The sequence below is a fragment of the Schistocerca serialis genome, chromosome 6 (assembly GCF_023864345.2).
Source record: "Schistocerca serialis cubense isolate TAMUIC-IGC-003099 chromosome 6, iqSchSeri2.2, whole genome shotgun sequence".
In the NCBI taxonomy this organism is placed as follows: Eukaryota; Metazoa; Arthropoda; class Insecta; order Orthoptera; family Acrididae; genus Schistocerca; species Schistocerca serialis.
The window spans coordinates 173,482,325-173,507,145 of record NC_064643.1 but is presented as its reverse complement, the minus strand read 5'-3'; the positions used below and the strand labels follow the sequence as shown (position 1 = coordinate 173,507,145).

Genomic DNA, 24,821 nt, shown 5'->3' with positions numbered 1-24,821 from the left:
GATCACCGTGCGCGTGACGGTGGCGAATTTGATTATAATATCGGTGCTGCAATTTGTCTAGGCCAGTAATGCAATACATGTACGCGCCAAGTCGACGAAGCGTCTCACCTCACGCCCACCGTCTGCTGCCGCTAAAAAGCCTGAGAAACACAGCATCATACAGCGCGAAGCTATACTTGTGGCCTTCCTTCGGCGCTGGATGCTGAGAAGGGTGGAGCAGTGTCCTACGGCGGCGGCCGTGAAGTAGTTCCGCCGGCGGTGGTCCATCTCGTGCATGCGAACGATAAGAGGCGAGAAACAGTTGTAATGCTTGATCCCTGGTGTCTGCGGTGCGAAGTTCAGCCATCTGCTGCTTGAAGATTCTGACAAAACGTTCCCCTTTGCCGTTTGGCTGTGCATGGAATGGTGCGATAGTTAGATGCTGTATGCCATTGCATTCACAGAATGTTTCAAATTCATTTGACGTGAACTGAAGGCCAATGTCGGACACTATGACTTCAGGCAAAACTTCGAGGCAAAAAATAGAGGACAACGCCTAAACTGTCCTACGTCACGTTGTCGAGTTCATTGGCACAGCAAAAGGAAACTTGCTATATGAGTCCATGACAATCACTCAACGAATGTTCCAAAAAGAACCCGCAAAGTCTATGTGCACACGTTGCCATGGTGCTTGCGACTTAGGCCATGCAGATCATTTTTGTAGCGGAGCGGACTGATTGTCCGCACATGCGTGACCCTGTGACGTCATCTGTTCTATTTTGTTGCCCACACACTGCCAAGTACAGTGTCGACGCGCTACCTGTTTTGTACGAACAACCCTCAGTGTCATTGGTGAAGTAATCGCAACTTTTTTTTTTTCAAAGCTTTGGGGATCAACACACGTGACTGTCCACTGTCATTTTGCAGCATTCGGTATGAATACCTGGAATTCTAAGACTGACTGTAATTCAGTGACATTGCGAGGAACTGGCAGGTCACATGTGGCTAACAAATGTGACTGAAGAAAACGTGCGCCTTGACTGTTTATGACATGACCAAGATACTGCAACTCAGGTTTTAAAAAATTACATTTGTCCAATGTACTCTTTAGTCCTGCATCAGGTAACACACAAAGCAAAGCACGCAAATTTGCGATGTGTTCTGCAGCTGTATGACTTGCTGCGACATATCGTCCAAATAGCTGAACAGTTTCGTACTTGGGCAGTCAGCTCTTACAAACGCCGCTGGAAAATGGTGGGTGCGGAAGCACTGCCACAAGGTAAACAATATATTTAGACAAGCCCAAATGAGTTTTCACAACACACACGGTTTGAGATTCTTCATAAAGTGGTATTTGAAGATAAACCTCACGCAAATAAATATTTGAAAAGTAGCGACCAGCGCCTTACCTGAATTGTTAGTGTTGCCTCAACCTTCAGAAAAGAGTTCAGGGAATTCTTTCAGCTACACTGTTTTCGGTATTGAATGCAGTCACTGGCAACACATTGTCCTTGATTTGAAAACTATGCAAATCAAATGAATCAGGACAAAATACGTTCTCACAATCGCGTGATTGTAGCACAGTGAAAGTCACAGTTTAAGTATGTGAGCGATACATGGCAGGGAAATTACATTTTCCAAGAACGGGAATCTCTTGTCCATTATAAGCCACGAAGTGCGTGCTAGTTTCAGACAGGCGTGTTGAGCCTAACAGTTCATATGTGTTACGATTCAGCAATGTAACAGAGGCAACTGAAATTTCACACATTTCTGGTAAGAAGCAAATGAACAAAAAGTTTGTTGGGCTGGCGTAGCACTGAAGAAACTGTTTCGTTTCTTGTTTTGCTAATGCTGCAGCAGGACAATGCATTGTATTGACATTGTATTGATTACATCGTCTTGCGACTAAATGTTTGTGTGGGGGGGGGGGGGGGGGGGCAGAATTCATATGTTTGTTCCGATGCAAACTTACGGACTGTATGTAAAGTTTGTTGCTTGTCTGGACGGGCAGTTTTGGGGCTTGTGGCGTGATATAATCGAGAGCATGACTTAATTCTATTCACTGATGTAGCCGCCTGTTTAGAGAACTGTTTACACGGCTTGGCGTGCGTGTGTTGTTGTTGCTTAATGGGTTGCTCGTGAACAAGTGGTGACTCAACCCGAGAAATTGGTGGCTGCTCATATTTGTCAGCCTCTACGGCACATGAATTATAATCATCTAGAATTCGCACTACGTGATGAAATTATGAATCTAGCTGTTTCAAAATCTGTTCTCTAAGTTGACATCAGTTACGTTGTACGCAATCGCATCATGCAATATAACATCTGAATATAAAGCACCACAATCACCACAAGCATAATTTGCATTTCGTCATCACACCTTGCAAATCTGTTACCCACTCGCGGTATGTTTGTACTGACCTTCTCTTGCAATGAAAAAATTTGTACTTAGCTGCCACCACATTCACCTGTTGGTCATACTAGTTAGTCAGGGAACCTATAATCTGATCATAGGGAAGTTCTCTCGGAGTGGAGTTAGGAAACAGTTTCTGAATGAGAAGAATGACTACATTTCCTACCGTTCACAAAAAGTAATAGAGTTTCACAGTATCTGATACTTTGTGACCAATGATGTGGGCTTCATACTGGAGTCATTCTTCTTTTTCGTTAAATGAGGTAAAAGGCGGTTTGGCACATGGATCTACAGTTGTTTAGACAATAAGAAATTCAGCTTTCAGCTATGTTAAAGATTTGTAAAGTTGTTTCCTGTTGGTGGGGTGGTCGCGATGCATTTCTTGCTTGGTTGGCCAGTAACTGCTGCACCGTGTTTAGCAGGGTTGCAGTCTGCTGCGTCGGAATCTGAAACATATGTGTTAGCTGCATTGCATCTATCGCTTGCAGCTGAGGCGCCTGAACAGAGGGTGGGAGAGGTGGGTTGCTCATTTTGGAACAGGAAAATGCAATAAACAGATCATGCAAGCAATAAAAATAAGCACGCAAGCAAAGAAACTTTCTGCAATGCTCACCAGATATATTGAATAGAAAAAACACTGTAAGAGACACTGTTAAAAATGCAAACACACCGCCTGTCGGGGTGGCCGATCGGTTCTAGGAGCTACAGTCTGGAACCGCGCGACCGCTACGGTCGCAGGTTCGAATCCTGCTTCGGGCATGGATATGTGTGATGTCCTTAGGTTAGTTAGGTTTAAGTAGTTCTAAGTTCTAGGGCACTGATAACCTCGGAAGTTAAGTCCCATAGTGCTCATAGCCATTTGAGTCATTTTTTGTTAACACACCCCTGCAAAGAAAAGACAAGGTAAAAGTAAGGCGCCGGAAAAACACAAAAGCCCACGACAGAACAAAACAGAGGCAATCTGTGACAGCTGGTAGTTCTGGGTTCGAAGCCTTAATAGATTGTCGCTATGTTATTGCTCCTAAATCGTTGGCACCAAGTTATTCGTACATCTTGTCCCCATATTGTTGTGTCTAGGAATCTTGCTTACTCAGTTCACTTAGAGAAACAGTCAAACAAGTCGTATTAATCAGTTTTATTACGAGCACAGATACTTAACTTTCATCAGAGAATTCTTGTAGTCCTTTATACACGATCATCCACAAGTCGAGTTACACAGATGTGTCGCAAGCAAAGGGCGACATACAAAGCAATCAGTCTTCTTCAGAACAGACAAAGTATCACTTCTGGTTCTAGCGACCGCTTCTATCAAAAGTCTGTCTACTGAACTGCAGTGACTGCTGATCACTAACTGAGCAACGTAGTGATTGCTAATCAAGAGACTACGATGTCTCGGCTAACGAAGTGGCTAACGTTGAAGCTGCTGTCAATGTGGTCTGCCACTAATCGGGCGAGGCGCATACGTCGTTTTCACCTAGGAGCCGACGCTGACGCGTTGTCGTCCTGGAGTGTGGTTGGTCAGCATGGGATTGGCTTACCTCTTCTCACAGCCTTCTCTTTTCTGTTGTTTCCGACTGGCACGTCGGCGCTGACTTTACGCCGAAACATATCGCTGCTTTACATAGTTTTCATATCTTATCTTCCTCTCCCCCTCCCCGAGTCACTGCCCTGCATCGTTCCTTCAACAGACTCGTTTCCTCTCGCCACCCTACACCCTCTCCTCTTTACCCCATCCGCAGCTCTGTCTTTTCACCCATCCTTATTCCATTCCCCTCGCCCCTTCCCCAGGATGTACATGTAAATTTTACTTGTGGAAGTTCTGGCATTCCTGTAGAAGAGGATAACTGGCTTGAATCCCGACATCGTTTACGTTGCACATCAGGCTGTGTTATTAGGGACAGGGTTTTGTTCGTTGTGAACGGATTCCAAGACGTACTTTGTATGATTTTTATATGTGTCCTCGGATAGTCTGTTGTTGATAATCGTTATAAAATGATTGCCGGCTTTTGTGGCTGAGCAGTTCTAGGCGCTACAGTCTGCAACCGCGCGATCGCTACGGTCGCAGGTTCGAATCCTGTCTCCGGCATGGATGTGTGTGATGCCCTTAGGTTAGTTAGGTTTAAGTAGTTCTAAGTTATAGGGGACTGATGACCTCAGAAGTTAAGTCCCGTAGTGCTCAGAGCCATTTGAACCATTTGTAGCTGCCTTCGCAATAGCTCCCTTCACAACAGCGTCGGAATCGAGAAAATCTCCGTAAGATAGTGAAATCGTGAGAGAGATGCCAATTCACGGGGCACACCCCAGCCGATGCCAGATAGGAAATTTCCAGCCCGCACGGAGAGGCGTGGTGGCTATGTAACGGCTATTTGTCATTGGGCTGCACTGAAAATATTGTCCGCCTATATGGAGAAGAAATAAAAACTTTGAGGTTCGCCGATGACATTGTAATTCTGTCAGAGACAGCAAAAGACTTGGAAGAGCAGTTGAACGGAATGGACAGTGTCTTGAAAGGAGGATATAAGATGAACATCAACAAAAGCAAAACGAGGCTAATGGAAGGTAGTCAAATAAAATCGGGTGATGCTTAGGGAATTAGATTAGGAAATGAGACACTTAAAGTAGTAAAGGAGTTTTGCTATTTAGGGAGTAAAATAACTGATGATGGTCAAAGTAGAGAGGATATCAAATGTAGACTGGCAATGGGAAGGAAAGCGTTCCTGAAGAAGAGAAATTTGTTAACATCGAGTATACATTTAAGTGTCAGGAAGTCGTTTCTGAAAGTATTTGTATGGAGTGTAGCCATGTATGGAAATGAGACATGGACGATAAATAGTTTAGACAAGAAGAGAATAGAAGCTTTCGAAATGTGGTGCTACAGAAGAATGCTGAAGATTAGATGGGTAGATCACATAACTAATGAGGAGGTATTGAATAGAATTGAGGAGAAGAGGAGTTTGTGGCACAACTTGACAAAAAGAAGGGACCGGTTGGTAGGACATGTTTTGAGGCATCAAGCGATACAAATTTAGCATTGGAGGGCAGCGTGGAGGGTAAAAATCGTAGAGGGAGACCAAGAGTTGAATACATTAAGCAGATTCAGAAGGATGTAGGTTGCAGTAAGTACTGGGAGTTGAAGAAGCTTGCACAGCATAGAGTAGCATGGAAAGCTGCATCAAACCAGTCTCAGGACTGAAGACCACAACAACAACAAGACATCTCCGAAAGGAAGAATATTTCGAAGAGAAACTGAGCTAAGATATGGAGGAGGAGCGAAACAGGGAGTCGTCGAGACACCGTGAAAGCGAGAGGAATGGGCACCCTTCCACACATCGACAACATCTGCCTTCCGACACCGTGATATCACAGCTTCAGCCACGCAACCGACAGTGGTTAGACCACGTGGAGTTAGTGCCTTGGCCTCGCCGCTGAAGAGGGCAGCCGACTCGTGCCACTCAGCTCCGAGGCGACGCGCCGTACCGACGCAGCGCCTGCCGCCGACAGCAGTCTACGACGAACGGTAACGAGTAATGGGAAGACGATTCGTCCCCTCCTCCTTCCCCATAATAACTGAGTCACGTCCACGCCCAGTCAAAACGGCCGTGAGATCAGTAATTTGGTTTTGGCGTCTGTAAACAGCACTGAAATAAACACATTAATTTCATGATTTGATCATAAAATTAGTCTTGTACATAAATATCCGAACCCTTAATTTCTTACCCTTGGTGTTTCATTTCATTTAATTATCGATATCGAGTAACTGTTACTCCTAATGTGGGGCAATCTTTTTAGACATCTACTCGTCATTTCACATCTGACAGCACACAATAGTTCTCAGTCCGAATGTTGGGCTCCATAAGGTTACCTTTCTGTGCTGCGACCGTGGAATATAAAATTATAAAGAATGTAGCAACCAGTCGCGGAAACATAATTTATTTATCTTGTTGCAAATCGATTTCGACTTATATCAGTCATCATCGGTGCATTTTTCTAACCGATATATGTCTTATGGCAAAAAGCAGCAACTTACTATGATTCATTGAAATTATCAAACCGCCAGAGTTGCAGAAAAGTTTGATTTTATTTAAATGGCGACCAGTTTCGGACTTTAGTCCATTATCCCATTATCAAGCCAGCCTGTAGAACAGTGTGTAACTTGTTACAGTTAACATTTACATTACATAAGGTCAGTCAAAGTACAAGTAATTTCGCCACATCGATCGTACGAGAGACTATGTTTAAAGCATCATCTACCTAAGACAGTCCAGTGCTGTATGCAGCAAAACAATGTTACGTGGGCATTGAACTTCTTTATGTAGAGTGAGGTAGAGGGCGTTGAAAGGAGTGCGCTGTCGAGAGGTTGTTTGTTTTACTTTACGAAGGTACAAAATATCGGTTCCATAAGATCATAAATAATATTCATTTGATCTTGATGTTAAAACATAGTTATAATTTAAAAAAAAGAACACAAAAGCGTCGTGCCTTGTAGCTTTGCGAGTGGCTAGTCAGTACAGCACTAAAATGACCGTAGCCTTCATAGGGGTACACAATTCTATTTTTCTACACAAAAAACTAAAGTAGCCAAGACACAACACAGAAGATAGCATGTACAACAAGAATTTTACGAACTCTTCCGCGTCAAACTTCGCAGCACTACTGGTGGGCAATCAGTACTACAGTAAATGAATTTAACGTACATAAAATATATTATTCAGATTCTGGTACCGCGCGCCAGAAATTTGAATCCGCGCCAGATGTCATGGACGTCGAAGGCCCATAGAGATCTCTACACCATCGCGCCCAGTGATCTCTATCCTACCTGGATGTTGAACTTCAGCTATCTGATCTTGCCAGCCATAGATGCTCATAATTCGTTTCTTGCCAAACTACAACATAGCTGCTAGGAGATATCACTACAACACGAAAAGAAAATACTTTTCAATTCCGCTCCCTCACCAGCCTATTACATCATATGTTGACATAAAGTTCAAAACAAGAAATCAGTCCGCAAATCTTTGTGACATGCAGAACGATGGAAATTTGTTTGCCAAACTACAATATAGCGGACGATTCAAAGCACGTGTATTTGCAGACACGCTGCAGTTCTATGCTCACAGACCAGACCTCTACATCCAGGTTGTATGGAGATCACTGATCGCGCCGTAAGCCGTGGCGGCGCGCGCCTCCTGGCCTGCTTTTAGTGTGAGGGCGCCACAGTGGAACACGTGGTTCCAGCGGCCAATAACGACGCCCCCGATAGCGTACTTAAGCGCCGGCCTCTCGCTCAGCCAGTCCACCTTCTCCAGTATGCTGATGACACCGCTTTCCTGGCTCTCTATCCTACCCTTCAACGGTCTCAACGTACCCTCCAAACCCACCTTAACCAGTTCACCACTTGGTGTAACCAGTGGTTCCTCCGTCTCATCCCCTCCAAAACCCAGGCAATCCTCATAGGCCACACCACTCGCTCCTTTCGCCTTCATGATTTCTACCTCACCCTTTGTGGTCGTCCCATCCTACTCACCCCCATCCTGACATACCTTGGCCTCACCCTCAACCGACACCTCACCTGGACCCCTCATATCCAGACCGTCCAGCAGAAAGCCCATTCCCGCCTCCGCCTTCTGAAACTCCTGTCTGGCTGGACATGGGGATTGCATCCTTCTACCATCCTCCACACCTACAAATCCCTCATCCATCCTATCCTCTGTTATGCCAGCGTTGCCTGGATCTCTGCCCCCACCCACTTTTACAAGGGCCTCCAAATCCTTGAACGCCATGCGCTCCGCCTTGCCTTCTGTATCCGCCTTCCTTCCCCCACACGGCTCCTGTATGAACTGATCCCCTTCCCCCACCTCCTCCTGTTCCTCCAATATCTCCACATCCTTTACATTGTCCGCAGGCTTGATCCGCCCCACCCTCTGGTTTCCTCCTTCCTCTCCTCCCCCTGGCCGTTGCAGCGCCTCTATCGCTGTATCCCTCCCTCTCTCCACCTCCACACCCTCCATCTCCTTCATCAGGGCAATTTCCAATGCCTCCCCCTCCCAGATGACGATCTTCGCCGTGACATCTACCCTTCCTTCCAACTATAACCTGGCCTTGTTCCCTCCCCCCCTCCCCAGGGCCCCTTTTTTCCTCTTCCCTCCTTCTCCCAGAGCGGATTTTCCTCCTTCCCCCCCCCCCTCCCCTGAGACCCTGCACCCCATACTTGCCTCTTTCCTTCCCACATCCCTCCCTACCTGGCCCTCTTCAGCGCGCACCCCACTCATCTCCCCCATCTCTTCCCCTCCCTCCCTTCTTCCGGTCTCCCTCATCTCCTTGCACCTGGCAGATCCTCTGTTTTGATCATCGTCAGTGTGCCACATCAGTGTTGTGTTTAGTGCTGTTTCTCCTGTGCGTCAAGAGGTGTGATTATAATTGTGTACTGCCTTGAGGTTCGCCGTCAGTGTTTGTTATGTGCTACACCATCTGTCAATACCTTTTATGCTCCAGTCATACTGTGCCTTGTGTTCTTTTAATTGTCGCAGTGTGTGGCTTTATGTGTGTGCTACTTTTAAACAGTTTTAACAGTTTTTTATCTACATTTTACGGTCACCCCGTTTTTTGTCTATTGCCTTCCATGATGTTCCCCCTTTTTTAAATCTATGTTCACCATATTCTCTCCTTTGTTATTTTTAAATGTCTTCTATTGTTTGTTCTATGTCTTTCGGCTGAAGAGCAGCGCATATGCTGCTGCCAGCCCGCCCCGATGGGGAATTGAAATACAATAAAGAAAAAAAAAAAGCTCAGCCAGCCAGTGTAATCTCGCGTACGTCTGTTGAGACCTCGTCCCACGTTAGACAGCTTACTTCCTTGTTCTGTGTACGAGTGTTGTTACCTTGTGATTCCATTGTTCGATCTTGTATTCGTTCTGTCCTTCGTTGGTCGTGTCCGTCCTCTCCCGTTGTGTTGTTGTTCGCGGGCCTCTCTGCGCGTACCGCTGCGCTTTCCGTCATTGCTACCCCGCGACCCTCCCGGTCGCAGTTACAACACAGATAGATAAAGGAGAGGAAAATATAATTTTGTTGGGGGACTCGAATTCAATAGTAGGAAAAGGAAGAGTAGGAAAAATAATAAGTAATATGGACTGGGGAAAAAGAATGAAAGAGGAAGCCGCCTGGTAGAACTTTGCGCAGAGTGTAATTTAATCATAATTAACACTTGGTTTAAGAATCGTAAAAGAAGGCTATATACATGGAAAAGACCTGCATACACGGGAGCATTCGACATTGATTACATAACGGTTAGACAGAGATTTAGGAAACAGATGTTAAATTGTAAAACATTTCCAGAGACTGATGTGGACTCTGACCGCAATTTATTCGTTATGAATTGCAGATTAAAACTGAAGAAGTTGGATACGATATTAAGGCTATGAATCTGGATAAGTCGAAAGAACAAGAGGTTGTTGAGAGTTCCATAGGGGGAATTAGGCAACAGTTGACTAGAACAGGGGAAAGAAATACAGTAGAAGAAGAATGGGTAGCTCTTAGAGATGAAATAGTGAAGGCAGCAGTGAATCAAATAAGTAAAAAGACGAGACCTAGTAGAATTCCTTGGATAACACAAGTGATATTGAATTTAACAGATGAAAGGAGAAAAATTAAAAATGCAGCAAATGAAACAGACAAAATGGAATATAAACGTCTAAAAATGAGATTGATAGGAAGTGTAAAATGGCTAAGCACGAATGGCTAGAGGACAAACGTAAACATTTAGAGTCCGCAGCTCGTGGTCGTGCGGTAGCGTTCTCGCTTCTCACACCCGGGTTCCCGGGTTCGATTCCCGGCGGGGTCAGGGATTTTCTCTGCCTCGTGATGACTGGGTGTTGTGTGATGTCCTTAGGTCAGTTAGGTTTAAGTAGTTCTAAGCTCTAGGGGACTGATGACCATAGATGTTAAGTCCCATAGTGCTCAGAGCCATTTGAACCATTTTTAAACATTTAGAAGTATGTTTCACTAGCGGAAAATAGAAGCAGCTGTATGAATATCAAGAGTTCAGATGGAAAAGAAGTCCTAAACAAAGAAGGGAAATCTGAAAGGTGGAAGAAATATATAGAAGGTCTATACAAGGCAGATGAGCTAGAAGGCAATTTTTATGGAAAGGGAAGTGAACGTAGATAAAGATGAGACAGGAGATACGATACTGCGATAAGAATTTGACAGAGCTCTGAAAAATTTAAGTTGAAACAAGGCCTCTGGAGTAGACGATATTCCGTGAGAACTAACTACTGATAGCCTTGGGAGAGCCTGGCATGACAAAAAATTTTCATCTGGTGTACAAGACGTATGAGAGAGGCGAATACCTTCAGACTTCAAGAAAAATATAGTAATTTCAATTCCAAAGAAAGAAGTTTCTGACAGGGGGGGGGGGGGGGGGAATTACCGAACCGTCAGTTTACAAAGTCGTGGTTGCAAAATACTAACATGAATTCGTTACAGAGGACAGAAAAACTGGTAGAAGCCGACATTGGAGATTGGATTCTGGAGAAATCTAGGAACGCGTGAGGCGTACTGATGCTACAAATTATCTTAGAAGACAGGTAAGGAAAGACGAACCTCCATTTATAGCATACTGAGAAAGCTTTTGACACTGTTGACTTGGGTACTCTCTTTAAAATTCTGAAGGTAACATGGGTAACATACAGAGAGCGAAAGGCTATTTACAACTTGTACGGAAACCAGACGGAAGTTATAAGGATCGAGGTGTATCAAAGGGTGGCAGTGGCTGAGAAGGGAGGGAGACATGCTTCTTCCCTATCCCCGATGTTATTCAATCAGTACAATGAAGAAGCAGTAAAGGAAACAAAAGAAAAATTTGAAGTAGGAAATAACGTTCAGAGAGAATAAATAAAATCTTTGAGGTTTGCCGAGTACGTTGTTACTCTGTGAGAGACAGAAAAAAAAACTTGAAAGTGCAGTTGAACAGCATGGACAGTGTCTTGGAAGGAGCATATAACATGAACATCAACAAAATGAAAGCAAGGACAATGGAATATCGACGAATGAAATCAGGTGATGACAAGGTAATTGGAAACGAGGCACTTATAAAGTAGATGAGTTTTGCTATTTGGGGAGCAAAATAACTGACGTTGGTCGAAGTACAGAGGATATAAAATCAAGACTGGTAATGACAAAAAAATCATTTCTGAAGAAGAGAAATTCGTTAACATAGAATGTAAATTTAAATTTTAGGATATTTTTTTCTGAATGTATTTGTCTGGTATGTAGGCATTGTGGTGAATTGAAAATTATGAAGGATGTAGCAATCAGTCGCGGAAACGTAATTTATTTATCTTGTTGCAAATCGATATCGACTGACATCAGTCATCATCGGTGCATTTTTCTAACCGATATATGTCATAAGTAGAAGTACTGTCATTCGAAGGACAGGTACAGAGTTTAGCACAGTAATTCCTTCAAGTTGGTCCATATTTTCTCGTACAATCACTAAACGTACGGCTGCCACAGGCCTTCGCAACTCAGAGATGCACCAAATCAGCTGCCAGTGCGAGAATGCATATACAGGCGAAATTTTATGCAGGGTAGATAAGATCTTCCCTGAAAGTAGATGCCACACTGAAGTACGTGGGACCACCAATCCGCTCATGGCCAGTCATAGTACAAAACCTGGCCATACCACGGATTACGACAACACCAAAATATGTAGTCACTTTTCCTACTTGTTGGACTGTGTTAGTAAAGAGCCCATAGAAAATATCGCCTAAGGTGGTCTGATTGATGAAGATACTAGCTTACAAGCGAGTCAGGCGTGGAACCCAGCTCGGAGTTAGGGAAAGAAAAGCGTTTCTGTACAGTGAGGCCTGCAGGCAAGTGCGACAGCGCGGGTACCAGAGACCAAGAGATAGGGACAGGGCGGCGCTACCCCCACCACCGCCGCCGTCCACCGCGGTGACCGCAGGGGCAGCGACGGAAGCGAAAAGGTTGAGGGGGAAACGTCCAACTTGTATTAGACGCCAAAAGCAGGGTAACAGCAGACATTATGGGTCGCCTAAAGATGGTAACGAGTATGTTTGCCACAATATTGTGGAGTAATTAAGATGTGGTACGGCTCAACACACAAGGATTCTACAGATTTTTCTTGCCGAGAACGGAAGCGTGGCGGGACCAAACGGGAGTGGCCCGCGAACAAACAAAACAAACGAGGAAGGACGGACACGAACAACAACAGGCAACCGAGCAAGACCTAACGAACAACACGCAAATAGCAATGGGGTCACAAGTGAATCCTCACGAATCCACAACGTCTACTCGCAAACGAAACAAAGTACTGTAAACACGCTGTCTGTAGGCGAGAAGTACATAGACTAACGCGAATATCAGACTGCCTGCTGAGCTTTGTTTTTTTTTTTTTATTATTATTTATCGTGATTTCATTCCCCTGCCCCATCTGCCGCTCTTCAGCCGAGTGACGCTACAACTAAAATAAGAATAAAATGATACATACAGAAGGCGATAGAAAAGAGGAACATAGAGTAATGGGAGAAAATGGAGGTAAAAATAGACTGACATGGAGACGTTCATGGGGGGACAGTTAAAAAAGTCACCAGAAAGTTAAAAAAACACAGTTGGCGATTCTTAAAACACAGAGAAGACACTGAATGGACATGCACAGGTTAAAAGTCGGCCACAGTATTAAAAACACTCCAGAACAACACGTTTAAAACTCACTTGTAGCACACATGACGAAAAATAAAACTGCCAGGTGGGACCTGCCGAGGGAAAGGTCAGAGAGGCTGGAAAAGGAGGGGAGAGCAAGGGGCAGCAGGGCAGGCGGCGGGATGAAGAGAGTAGGGACGTCAGCGGGTACACTAAGAGGCAGGAGACATGCGGGGCAGGAGATGAAGAGGGAAGGCAGGAGGGAGTGCAAAGGGGCACAAGGAGGGGGAGTGGGAGGGGGAAGCCGCTCAGAAGGAGGGAGGGGGAAGAGAGGGAGCCCTGAGGAGGAGGCAGGAAGATGAGGTTAGAGTTGGTAGGAAGGGTAGATGTCAGGGCGAAGCTCATCATCTGGGAGGGGTAGATGGTGGAAGTTGCATTGGGAAAGGAGATGAAGGGTGTGGAGATGGAGAGAGGGTGGGACACAATGGTAAAGGCGCAGCAACTGGTTGGGGGAGGAGAGGAAGGGAGCCACCAGGGGGTGAGGGGGATCAAGGCGGCGGACAATATATAGTGTGTGGATGTGTTCAAGGAAAGGGTGGGGGAAGGGGATGAGGTCATAGAGGATGCACATGGTGGATGGGGGGAGGATGCGGAAGGCGAGGCGGAGCGCATGGCCTTCGAGGATTCCTGCTGAGCGAGAGGCAGGCGCTTAAATACATGGTAGAGTAGGTCGCTATTGGCCACTGGGACCACGTGTTCCACAGTGGCGCCCTCACATTATACGCTGGCCAGGAGTGCGTGCGCAGCCATGGCTTATGGCATGACGACTCGAGAGACCTCTAGTGGTAATCAAGGTCCGTGCCGTCTAGCGCAGATTCGAAACCTGTGGCGCTCGGTACCAGATTTTCCATAGTTTTTTCGAGTGATCAGTTAAGGTTAACTTATATCTCAGGACAAAAATTAATAAGTCATCAACAGACGATCAATTGAAGCAGTATTTGCTTCAGATTGTATCTTAGTATTAAAATAAATTTTGAGAGTCACACGATGGACTTACTCTTTCGCCAGGAAAGTCTGCAGTGGTGATACTTAGGATGGAAAGATGTAACCGTTTCTCACTAGAGATGCATCTTGGCCCATACCAGTTTCCCACACCATCACGCGCTAAACTACTTGGAGAAACTACGGTGGAAGAAATACGAATATATTAAGAACAACTATTGAGATCTGGTGTAGAGCAGACCTGGCAATTCTTCTGACTATGCATAACGTATCGATCTCCTCTGTCTTCGACTACAGAAGCATCGATTTTTGATTTGCAGAAACTAAATGATCCCCACTGCACGTTAATCCTCTTAGTGCTTTAAGCCATTACCTCCAAGCCTTCAAAATTTTCTAAATTCCATTTAAGATACGAAGACAGATGTTGTCAGATACATTTGCCTTGAGTTTTTTATCGGAACATTTGATCATAGCTTCATAACTGCAGTGATTAAATTTGGGGGACTAACAAAATACATTCCCTTGCTGGTCCAAAGAGAGATCTCTTACCTCGAATACTACAGGACAAGAAATTACCATCCTCTCAGTATCAGTATTCCCACTGTCATACTTGCCACACGAGAAGTTGTGAACTACAGAAATTTATTGAACGACGATGGCCACAGTAAGCTCATAAATATAATGATCGCTCTAAAACAGAAGAAACTGTGGGGTACACCTCCTTCAACCCCCCTAAAAGGCACCAGTGAAGTGCTTACACCTCTACCCGAAAATTCCGTCTATACAACGGCGGTATTGGCCTAAAGGTAGGCCATTTATTGTGCAATACTGGTGTTTCAGTTCGTAATGATGCGCACAGACTCCATTAGCATTAAAAAACCGAAAATCTGACAAGCAGACTACAATGTACATTTTCGATGTGTTAAGATTACTACAGAAACAAGGAAAAGTGACACAGACATCCCCTTGCTGTGGATAAAAGGACATTATGGAAATTTAGAACAATAAATAGTTGATCACCTATCAAGCAGACTCGTGTACTGCAGGACAATTGCATCTAACACTAATCCATCACATTAAGTTCAAAGCTACGATTAAGAAAGCTACTTACCACGACTGCAACAGTGAGTAGCAACATAAAGGTCGACGCCCAGAAGCCATCCAATCGGTCATCTGTCCTCGGCTGTGGTTCAACTACATGAAGCTGACTGAACATCATCTGAGCTCCATCTTTCTTATATGGCTGGGACATGGGCACTAAACCCACATCCTTACACTGTATAAAAATTTTAGTTTCTGCACACTATGATCACAATCAAACTGATGCAGCTGGTCTGAATCGATTCATATAATACTGACATGCACTAAGCACAAGCAAACACGAGTAGTTGGGTACATAAAACTCAGCATGCTATGTACTTACTCTGTACATTAGATGTAAGTAAGTAGAGTTTGATAACAGAAAACCTATAAAAACCTGATATACAGAATTAAACTTGGCTAAAAATAAAAACTTATAATTTTAAATGAGAACTCGAATTATTTTTTTCTTTGTATACTAGTTTAAACTGAGAACTTTTATGTGCTTATGTGGACTACATCTATTTTGCATGATATACTACATATGAAACCATTCCAGGACTAGACATGTATAACAAGATTTCCTTGGTATACTGTACTGTCCACAAAGCTAAACATACTCTGTCAATTTACTTTAACTGAAAGCCTTAGTTTAACCTGTATGTTTTTAAATGTTTCTTGCTGTATTGGCACTCTCAAATAAAGGCCAAACAAATAAATCAATAAAAACGTTTCTAATGCAACAAAAGAGACTTTATCAAAGGATAATAATGTTTGCAAGACATATTGATTTTACCATCACTTTACCTCTCAAACAATATAATTACTAGCTTAATACACCATATTACTAAAGTTAAAACAGAAATATAATATTTGACTTGAAACTAATTATCTTTTCTATTACAGAGATACTTTAGAACAATATTGTTTGAGAAAAAAAATCTGTGACATTTTTATACAAATTTACATATCTTCCCATATGCAGGGCTTAGAGGCAAGCCTACCCTTCTTCCTATGGAGCCCTAATTACACAAAACGCATTTCTTTCATGCAGCGGAACCAAACTAGGGATTAATACAACCAAGAAATCAAAGTTGAGGAACTAGGGTTCCACTAACACGTACTCTGTAGGATATAGCAACTGCTGGACAAGTGTTAAACCATTTTTTTTTTGTTACATAAGTCATCATACTGAACTTGTCTTTATCACAGTTTTTGCGTTCTTATAACAACAAGCCACCTGTCGTTATAACATTATTTATTTTCGCACTTTCGGTAAGTGTGTCATGAGAAGAAGACCAAAGTAATTAATACTGTGTACCATGCAAATTGTTTTTCCGAAATCAGTTAATAGTGACACCACAAACCTGTTCTGCATTTAATGTCCTGTATATTTCACAACTATAAATTTATTATACTTTGTTGATCAACTTACCAGAACACATTCATTGTAGTAAGTAGAAAGCAAAATGTAGTTGTTAGCATGGTTGCACATGAGCATTTATATTGCTGGGTCCATGCTTCAATGCTTAATACATCCGATTGTACCTTTTCTCTTTGGTAGTGGTATAACAATAAGACTCTACTGCTCTAAGGGGCTACCAGTAATTCACCTATCTAAATTTTGCCACTGTTTTCTTGAAGGTTGGTGGACATGCAACTGAGTGAGGAAGTACTTCAAATACCCCATCAGCGAAGAGAGCTGTTGGACAAACTATTACTAACTAATGCCTGGCTTTCGAAAGCCATAATCATCAATTATGATTGCCATGTGTTGAGAAGCGACAGCCAAACCAGCTCTATGGAAATTGGTGAGCATCTTTATTGTGGAACTTGTATCATAATAGAGAATGTTGGAAGGAGAAATTGTATTGTGCTGCCAGAACGTTAGCATGCAAATTGCATACTCTCTACAGTATCAACATACTGTGATAAATTGGATGAATGGTTGTCTCTTGCCCGTGATACAGCCTCTATTGTTTAACCAGTGGTTTGCCAGCGGGGAAGAACCATAATCTGACCCATGTGCACCCATTTTAATTGGGATTTAAGTGATTTCCCTGACACAGTTAACGATAAATCCTTTAAAACAGATTGGCCCAATTTCCTTTCATAGTAGAATACGAGCTTTTGCTTCATGTTTAATGACTGTGTCATTCAGAGAAAGACAAACACTAATCTCTGAGTCATATGCTGTTGTTCATTTATCTTACTTCCAAAACTATCATTTTATTACATTTGAAATATGAATTTATAACTATCTGACTACAGCTTTAACAAAAATACAAATGAATCCAAATGACTTTGTCAAAATTTTGTATTCTCTCGAAACTATAGTATAATTCAGTTTTACCAAACAGTTAACTAGTTGGTTCGGTATGTTGCCACCAAACGAACCAAAAACAATTTTTGTGTTGTAGTAAGACATCCATTGTATCCCAGAGCGATCAGATGACTCTAAATTTACTATTCCACATTCGATATTTTGTGGTTGGTCTGCTGGTAATGCATCAATTAAGAGCATACCACAAAATTATTTAATTTTAAATTTCTTAGCAAGTTTTTTCTGTATCGAAATTAGGATAGATTCTAATAATTTTTTGAAATTTAATTTTTTTAAAGCTGAACCCTTTCTTACATTGATTGATCATACTTCTTTTGTTCTTCCAATTCCTTATCGCCTTTTTTGTTATTTATAACTGCTTTTGCTACAGTGGCTGTTCTTCCAGCTATTGAACCAGTAGTAACTAAATATGGTGATATTGCCAAAAGAAATGGAAGAAATTGTCTTCATGTTGTGTTAATCCAGACCTTCTACGTTATTAGTTACATATTCAACATTTTTTCACAACAGGTATGCCTAGTGTATGACTAATGCAATGAGCAAATTTCCACTAGTATCTTATCACTCTTTCTTTTGGAGTATCAGTTAAAAATTATCAGTCATGTGACTGACAGTTATTGATTCCACTTCTTTTAATTTTGCAGAATAGATATCAGCTATTTCTTTTATCAAATTATTTGTATTTAATGCCTTTACTTGATTTTATTTAGGATTCTTATCATAATATATTGCTCCTGACTGGAACAAAATATCTGGATAATTTGATAACTCAGTACTATAAAATTTTGTACCCATATTATCCATAGTTATCAGTTTTGCGTTAAAAGATTGAACAGTCCATTTGTAGCATCACATGTTTTTCACCAGCTGTTAATTTTTCTCCTTTGAGATCAACAGGCATATTACCAACATATTTAAAATAACGAACAGGTCTAAGTCAAAAACTTTATCTACTTCTTATATTTAACTTTTAATGTTTTCTCCTTTATCTTTTCTTTTTTAAGATTATGTTGTTTTTTTTCTCTTCTTGATATTTATTCAGTGCATTCTATGTTTCAAATTCACCAATGTATAACCATATTGTTTACTTGATGGTATATCATTAAATTATATTAAATAATGGTGATAAGGAACGATTTATCTTTCAACTTTCTGCTTTCTTCGATAACTTTTGAGTACATTATGACCTAAACATTCGTTTCCTTGTTTTACTGATTTGATTATGTCACTAATTACTTTATATTTTTCATATCCTGTTCTTGGTTTTATGCATTTCTTAATTTTTCCTTTTAAATTTTCATTTTTCTTTGTAATTTTTCTGACTTTTCTACAGCTACTGGGTCTTACTTGTAAATATTTAATAAAGATGAAAATAAACAAATTATTTTTCAATGTTTGTATTAAAATTTATGATGGGGTGATGTAAAAAAGCTTTAATTTGACAATTTTATTTCCCTCCATTTGGTTTTCTGGTCATATCTATGATGGAAATTGAAACTGATCATTGTATCATTTACTACAAATTTCTTTAAAAATAATCACACTTTAAATTCCCAGCAACAAGTTCATGGTATGTATGACATAAGTTTGTGTCATCTTGTCTAAGACAATTTAAAGTTTAAGGCTGTCTCTGATTATTTGTTTTCATATCTTCGAATATGTCTGAGTTAAATAAAAACAATCTATTCCTTTGTGTCTGCCTCTAGTGAACTATCCTCTAACCACATTCTGGTTTCCATGAATGAAGTCATCAAATACTAGAAGTGAATTATTGTGACATTCATTTGATGGCATCATTTCTTCATTATTGCAAATAGATGTTACAATTTTCAAGTTATTTTTAACTTCAGATTTCTTGTAGATTCTTATGCATTCTTTGTATTTTGGCCGATTGAAACTTCCAGAGTAAATGTATAAATAATTAATTTTCTTCCAGTTTAACAATAATAGAATCAAAATAAAATCACCAATCATTAATGGTTTTTCCACATCTACCTAGTCCTATTATGGCTCGTTAAACAGAATTTGGTGAAAACTTACCATGTTTATTTTTTTATTTTTTCTCTAGAATTCTTATTTTCTTTTCTCCTTTAGTTTTGATGTAATTAATACTATTTTTACTAATAGTAAATCAGTCATCTATTTTAACCAAGGAGTACATCATCTCTTCTCAAAAGAAGATTCACTGTACTCATATGACACAACTATAGTAATGTAGCACTAGTTAGTTTGTATACAACATTTTTACCTCCAAATATTACATCGGAAAATAACCAATTGCGTTGTGATGGAGAGACAATCGATGTTCCTCTGGTCAATATGCACTGGAAATCTTAAAAATCTAGTCATTGAAAAGAGTCAATATTAACATGAAGATAGGAGAAATTTTATATAAAATAATTATTGAAAGTGATGTTAAATTTTATATCGGTACAAAGCATAATATTGGTAGTGTGCTTGGACTGAGTGGCCAAACTATTCTTGCTTGTGAAAAACTACTTGCTAACGATGTTCCAAAAATATTCCTTTCGAATTAATAATTGTTAAGATGGAAATATTAAGCTGAGATACAAGGGAATGAAGATACTTTAAAGTAACAATAATGAATTTCATGACTTAGAATTTTTTGTAGGAGTGCAGCTGGTGCTGAATTCCATTAAAATTTTTACCTGAGCCGTACGGGGCTCATATTCCCTCCATCATGTATTTTAAAGCCTGTTTTTAACGTACTTCCACCTCACTTCATTAATTTAAATCACTCGTTTCACTAAGTTGCTGCTTTGCCTGACCTTGAGCGGCGCTAGCAGCACATTTCATTATATCCCCTCTTGTAGTATCTTTGCTCGAATCCTATTACTTCCCAATCATTCTCTGTCATAAGTCTGTCAGTTTGGGTCTCGAGTTCGGGCTGCCAGTCAGTTGGAACACGTCTGGAGCACAGTCCAGACCTGCCAGTCGGGGAGTTGCAATGTGGCACTAGTACAGTCAGGTTTGAGCGTCGACATGCCTCGCCCAACCACTGCCATCATGCATCACTTGAGCTGGGCCATGGTCTTGGTGGATTGTCGGTCGGTCGTCCTACCGGACGACGTGTTTTGGCTCGCCGATCGTTCGTGAGTCGGCTGTTTGCGTGTGCATCGACTCCCGATTTGTCTTCGTGCGTGCATAGTTACTGTTGGGCATCGTTCAGGTCTTCATGCAAGTATTTGTCAGGTTGTGTGTGTAGTTGGCGTTATTTCTACTGACGACTATTTTAGATGTTGTCGGCATTCTGAGGGTAGTCGGTCGGTTGGTGCGCACCAGGGAGGATATCTCCATGCGGTGCGGTCGGCTGGATCTGCTGGTGGTCCCTGCACAGTGTTGGAGTGTGTGTGGAGATGTCCAATCACTACGAGCTTCGTGGCTCACCGACCCAGGATGTCAGAGTTGAGTGGTGTCGTAAGTACCCAAGCCACGTCCATTCATGCTGTGTCGTTCATTTTGGTGATTCGTTGTTGAGCTGTTCAAGTGAACCAGCGGAATTTTCTGCCTTGTGGCCGTTAGTGTTCCGGTTACCTGCTCTGGCCACTAACGTAATTTCAGGCAGTGTACTTTACTCACCTGTTGTCGCTGTGGAACACGGTGTGTAGTTTTGACAGCTTAATACATATTTCATTGTGGATAATCACATCCATCACAGTTTGGTACTTGAGTTGATGTAACGATTGGTGGCTAGCAAGTCGTTTTGTCGGCCGGTCTCTTGGTTGGGTTACAGACGGATCAAGTGTAGTTGGCCCACAACCAGTCTCATCTAAGTGAACGTTAATGTTTCAAGGGCAGTCCAACCCCCCGTCCCCCCCTGGAGGCGTCTGATTGCCATTGTCTATACTGTCATTTTCATGGCTGTTTAATGGTCTGTTGGTAATCTATTATAACCAATGCTGTAAAGGAAAAAAAGTATTGTATTTTATGTAAATCAAGGGCCTTCAGCCCATATAAGTAAGTCTGAATTCTGGCAAGTGTATATTTTGCTGGAAGTTACTGTTGTTGTACTATCTTTTCATAGAGTGCGCGATCAGCCACTTTAAACTTACAGATTTAAGGTACTTTGAATTTTTGGAAGATCAATTGCGTGCCTTCAGCCACTTAAAACCTGATTCTTAAATTTAGTAATTGTCCTTACATTCCTTTTTCATTTAGTGTGCTTTCAGTCACTCAAAACTTAAGGGTTAAGGTATTTTTTTTAATTGTTGGAAAATCAACTGTGGGCCTTCAGCCAATTAAAGTCTTATTCTCAAAATTTTCACTTGAGCGAAAACATTGCAGCCTTCTGCCTTAAAGTATTATGGTAATACATTTTATAATTTTGAAATTTAATTGTGGCCTTCAGCCGTTTGTACTGCACCTTGTATATGTTTGTTCTATCCACTTTTGCCTTGAGGCTTTCAGCCTAGTGTGATATATATATATAATTTTATTTCCAAATTTTAACTGCATGCCCTCAGTCAGTTGAAATTTATCTTTTTGATTTCTTAAGATTTCTTGTTTGGAGGCCATCAGCTGTGAAAGAATTGGATTTTAAAACTCGTAGTTGTAAAGGTTCGGCTATGTGCCATTTTGGTTTAAATGTGTTTTTAAATTACAATTTTGAAGTGAAACTGACCGCCACTTTATTTGGCCCTTACCACAATCCTAATCACCTGTTCTGCCCTGCAGATTTAGTGGGTGTTTTATTACCTTATGGTAATGCAGGTAATGTGAGGCCAGCACCTGAAAATTATTCCAAAATTTAAAAATAAACGAAATAAAAATAAACGAAGTGATTAAGGTAAAATAAATAAAAAGTATTAAATAATATCGAAAAATAAAATAAATATTATACCTAAAACTAGGTCTTTACTTATTTAAAAATAAACGAAATAAAAATAAATGAAGTGATTAAAGTAAAATAAATAAAAAGTATTAAATAATATCGAAAAATAAAATAAATATTATACCTAAAACTGGGTCTTTACTTATTTAATTCTCTTGGGACTGAGGTGAAAGAGTCGAAAAAAAGCCTCCAAGTGCACTCAATATGTCCACTTACTACTTTTGTTCTACAAATCAACAATAATAGGTCATCATAATACAGATCGAATTCCCTTTTCATAACACAGAAGTGGAGAAACCACTGCAAAATTTGACAAGCATCATAGGACAATTTAGATGTGTAAATATTTTCTTTGAAGGTTCATTATGCTTTATACAACTGTAGCACTGGAAATGGAATTAATTAGATTCTTCTCGTAGCTGACAGTAATTTAGTTTGCCTATTTGTTTGTATGCTTGTCTGCACGGCACTCCATCTTCAGGGCACAAGTTTCCCATGAGAATGCGGAAAGGAGGTGCGTGTGGTCAGCACACCACTCTCTCGGTCGTTATGATGGTTTTCATTGACCAGAGCTGCTACTATGCGGTCGAGTAGCTCCTCAATTCACATCACGTGGCTGAGTGGCAACAGCGCATGGTGGCCTGGATGGTCACCCATCCAAGTGCTGGCCACGCCCGACAGTGCTTAACGGTAACCGGTATATCCACTGTGGCAAGGCCGTTGTCTGTATGCTTGTCTGCTTAGTATATCAGTTTAATGAACGTTTGTTTTCTTTACTCATAAACTAGATCAGTTTAGTTTTACTGTATCACCATATAATGTATCTATACTGCTTACTGATAGAATATAGATAGTTACATCTTCATCACTATCACATTACTGTTTGTTACCAAACAAAACAACAATCCAAAGGTAAGCAATGGAAATAAATTAAAATCTCACTGTAGTGAGTCACAATTCTGAATCACAGAATATGGTTTGAATGAATTTAGATTGCAGAATAAAACCCTTATGAAACTCATAACACTATCTCTTTAAAAAAATTTAAATGTGACAAAACCTATTACTTTACAAATAATTGTGTCTCAGAATAATGCCATAATAGCTTTCATTCATGGCAAAAACTATTTTTCAGTACTAATGTTACATAGACATAAACAAATCATGTCATTAACAAAATGCAATATAAAATTCTAAAACTAGTTAGAAAAAAGAAAACCAACATACTATTGTCCTAGACATGAATTTAAGTTAAATCACTTTTAATTTAACTGATTGTCTGCAGTTGTAGTGTAATACTCTCTGAACAAATGTAATTTTGAACACAATAAGTATCTGACTGAAAATAAGCTGAAAATTTTACTAGATTTGGATTCTTTTGACTATTTCCGTAACTTGAGACTTGCGACGAGGCGTCAAATAATTAATGAAGAAGAAGTATGGTTGCAGCGTTTTCACGCGTATGTGCATATACAAATGTTGATAAAAAAATGTTATTGCAAATTTTGGCTCTCACGTGAGTCTCAGGGGATGATTTCCACACTTGGTGCATTAATACACTTCCACACCGGCGCTCTTGTTATAGTTTTGAATTAATTATTCACTCCGACATAAGTACAGTTTACGCTAGGGAACACCCGACATGCGCTGCTAGCGCACGTCCTGAGGCTCAGGCGTGAACCCCATGCTGCAGGATGGCAGCAGACCGTATTATTCGTTTCGGACCTCTTGATAAGTATGGAAGTGTGATTACGCATGTCAATCACATCGCGATTACGGGCAGCATGGGGTTCACGCCTGAGCCTCAGGACGTGCGCTAGCAGCGCATGTCGGGTGTTTCAAGCGTCAACTTCGCGTCTTAATATCTCGGGATGTAATGGGAATATTGCGATGCAATCAACGCCATTGTGTATGTGCTTTGTCATGCTATGGACTGCTGAAGAAAAAATATAGGAGGCCCATTTAAAAAAACATAAGTTTGTGTTAAAAAACACATATGCTTTCGTTTTAGAATGTTTCCAAATATGTACATTCATGGGCCCCAGCCCTACATTGATACCGTACAAAGTCATTTTCCAATAGCTGTTATTGTTCCAGAGATATTTTAGGTGACAAGATAGCTGGGACACCCTGTATAGTGCTGTTCTTTAAGTCATGAATTTCCTATTGAATTTTATAAACAATTTTCCATCAGGCTTTGTTTATTGCTCTTTACGGGCTTAATTATTTATGAATCTTAACATATGACTACGGCACTCAATCCGCTATAACGAAACGTTTTCAATGAGTGCTCGCTCATCCCTGTAAGTCGGTATTTACTATTTCATTAATCTTTCAGTATTCGTGATATTAACCGATTTTGAGGTCACTATAACTTCTGCGTCTCGTGACTTGAAATAAAGATCGATCTTTCAGAAGGTGCATATTGCTGACCACAATCCACTGCCGCATCGCTCTTCACAAGTTTTCGCGTAATGGGCGAAAAACCAAACAATG

General features: G+C 41.1%; 1 protein-coding gene across 1 annotated transcript in view; it reads left to right on the top strand.

The window, feature by feature from the left end:
- Positions 1-24,821, top strand: part of LOC126484728 (uncharacterized) — a 95,172-nt gene that overhangs the window by 55,162 nt on the left and 15,189 nt on the right. Inside the window, exon 3 of the mRNA XM_050108323.1 lies at positions 16,774-16,940. Coding sequence (XP_049964280.1) covers positions 16,774-16,940 — 167 coding nt within the window. The remainder of the gene's footprint in view (positions 1-16,773; positions 16,941-24,821) is intronic.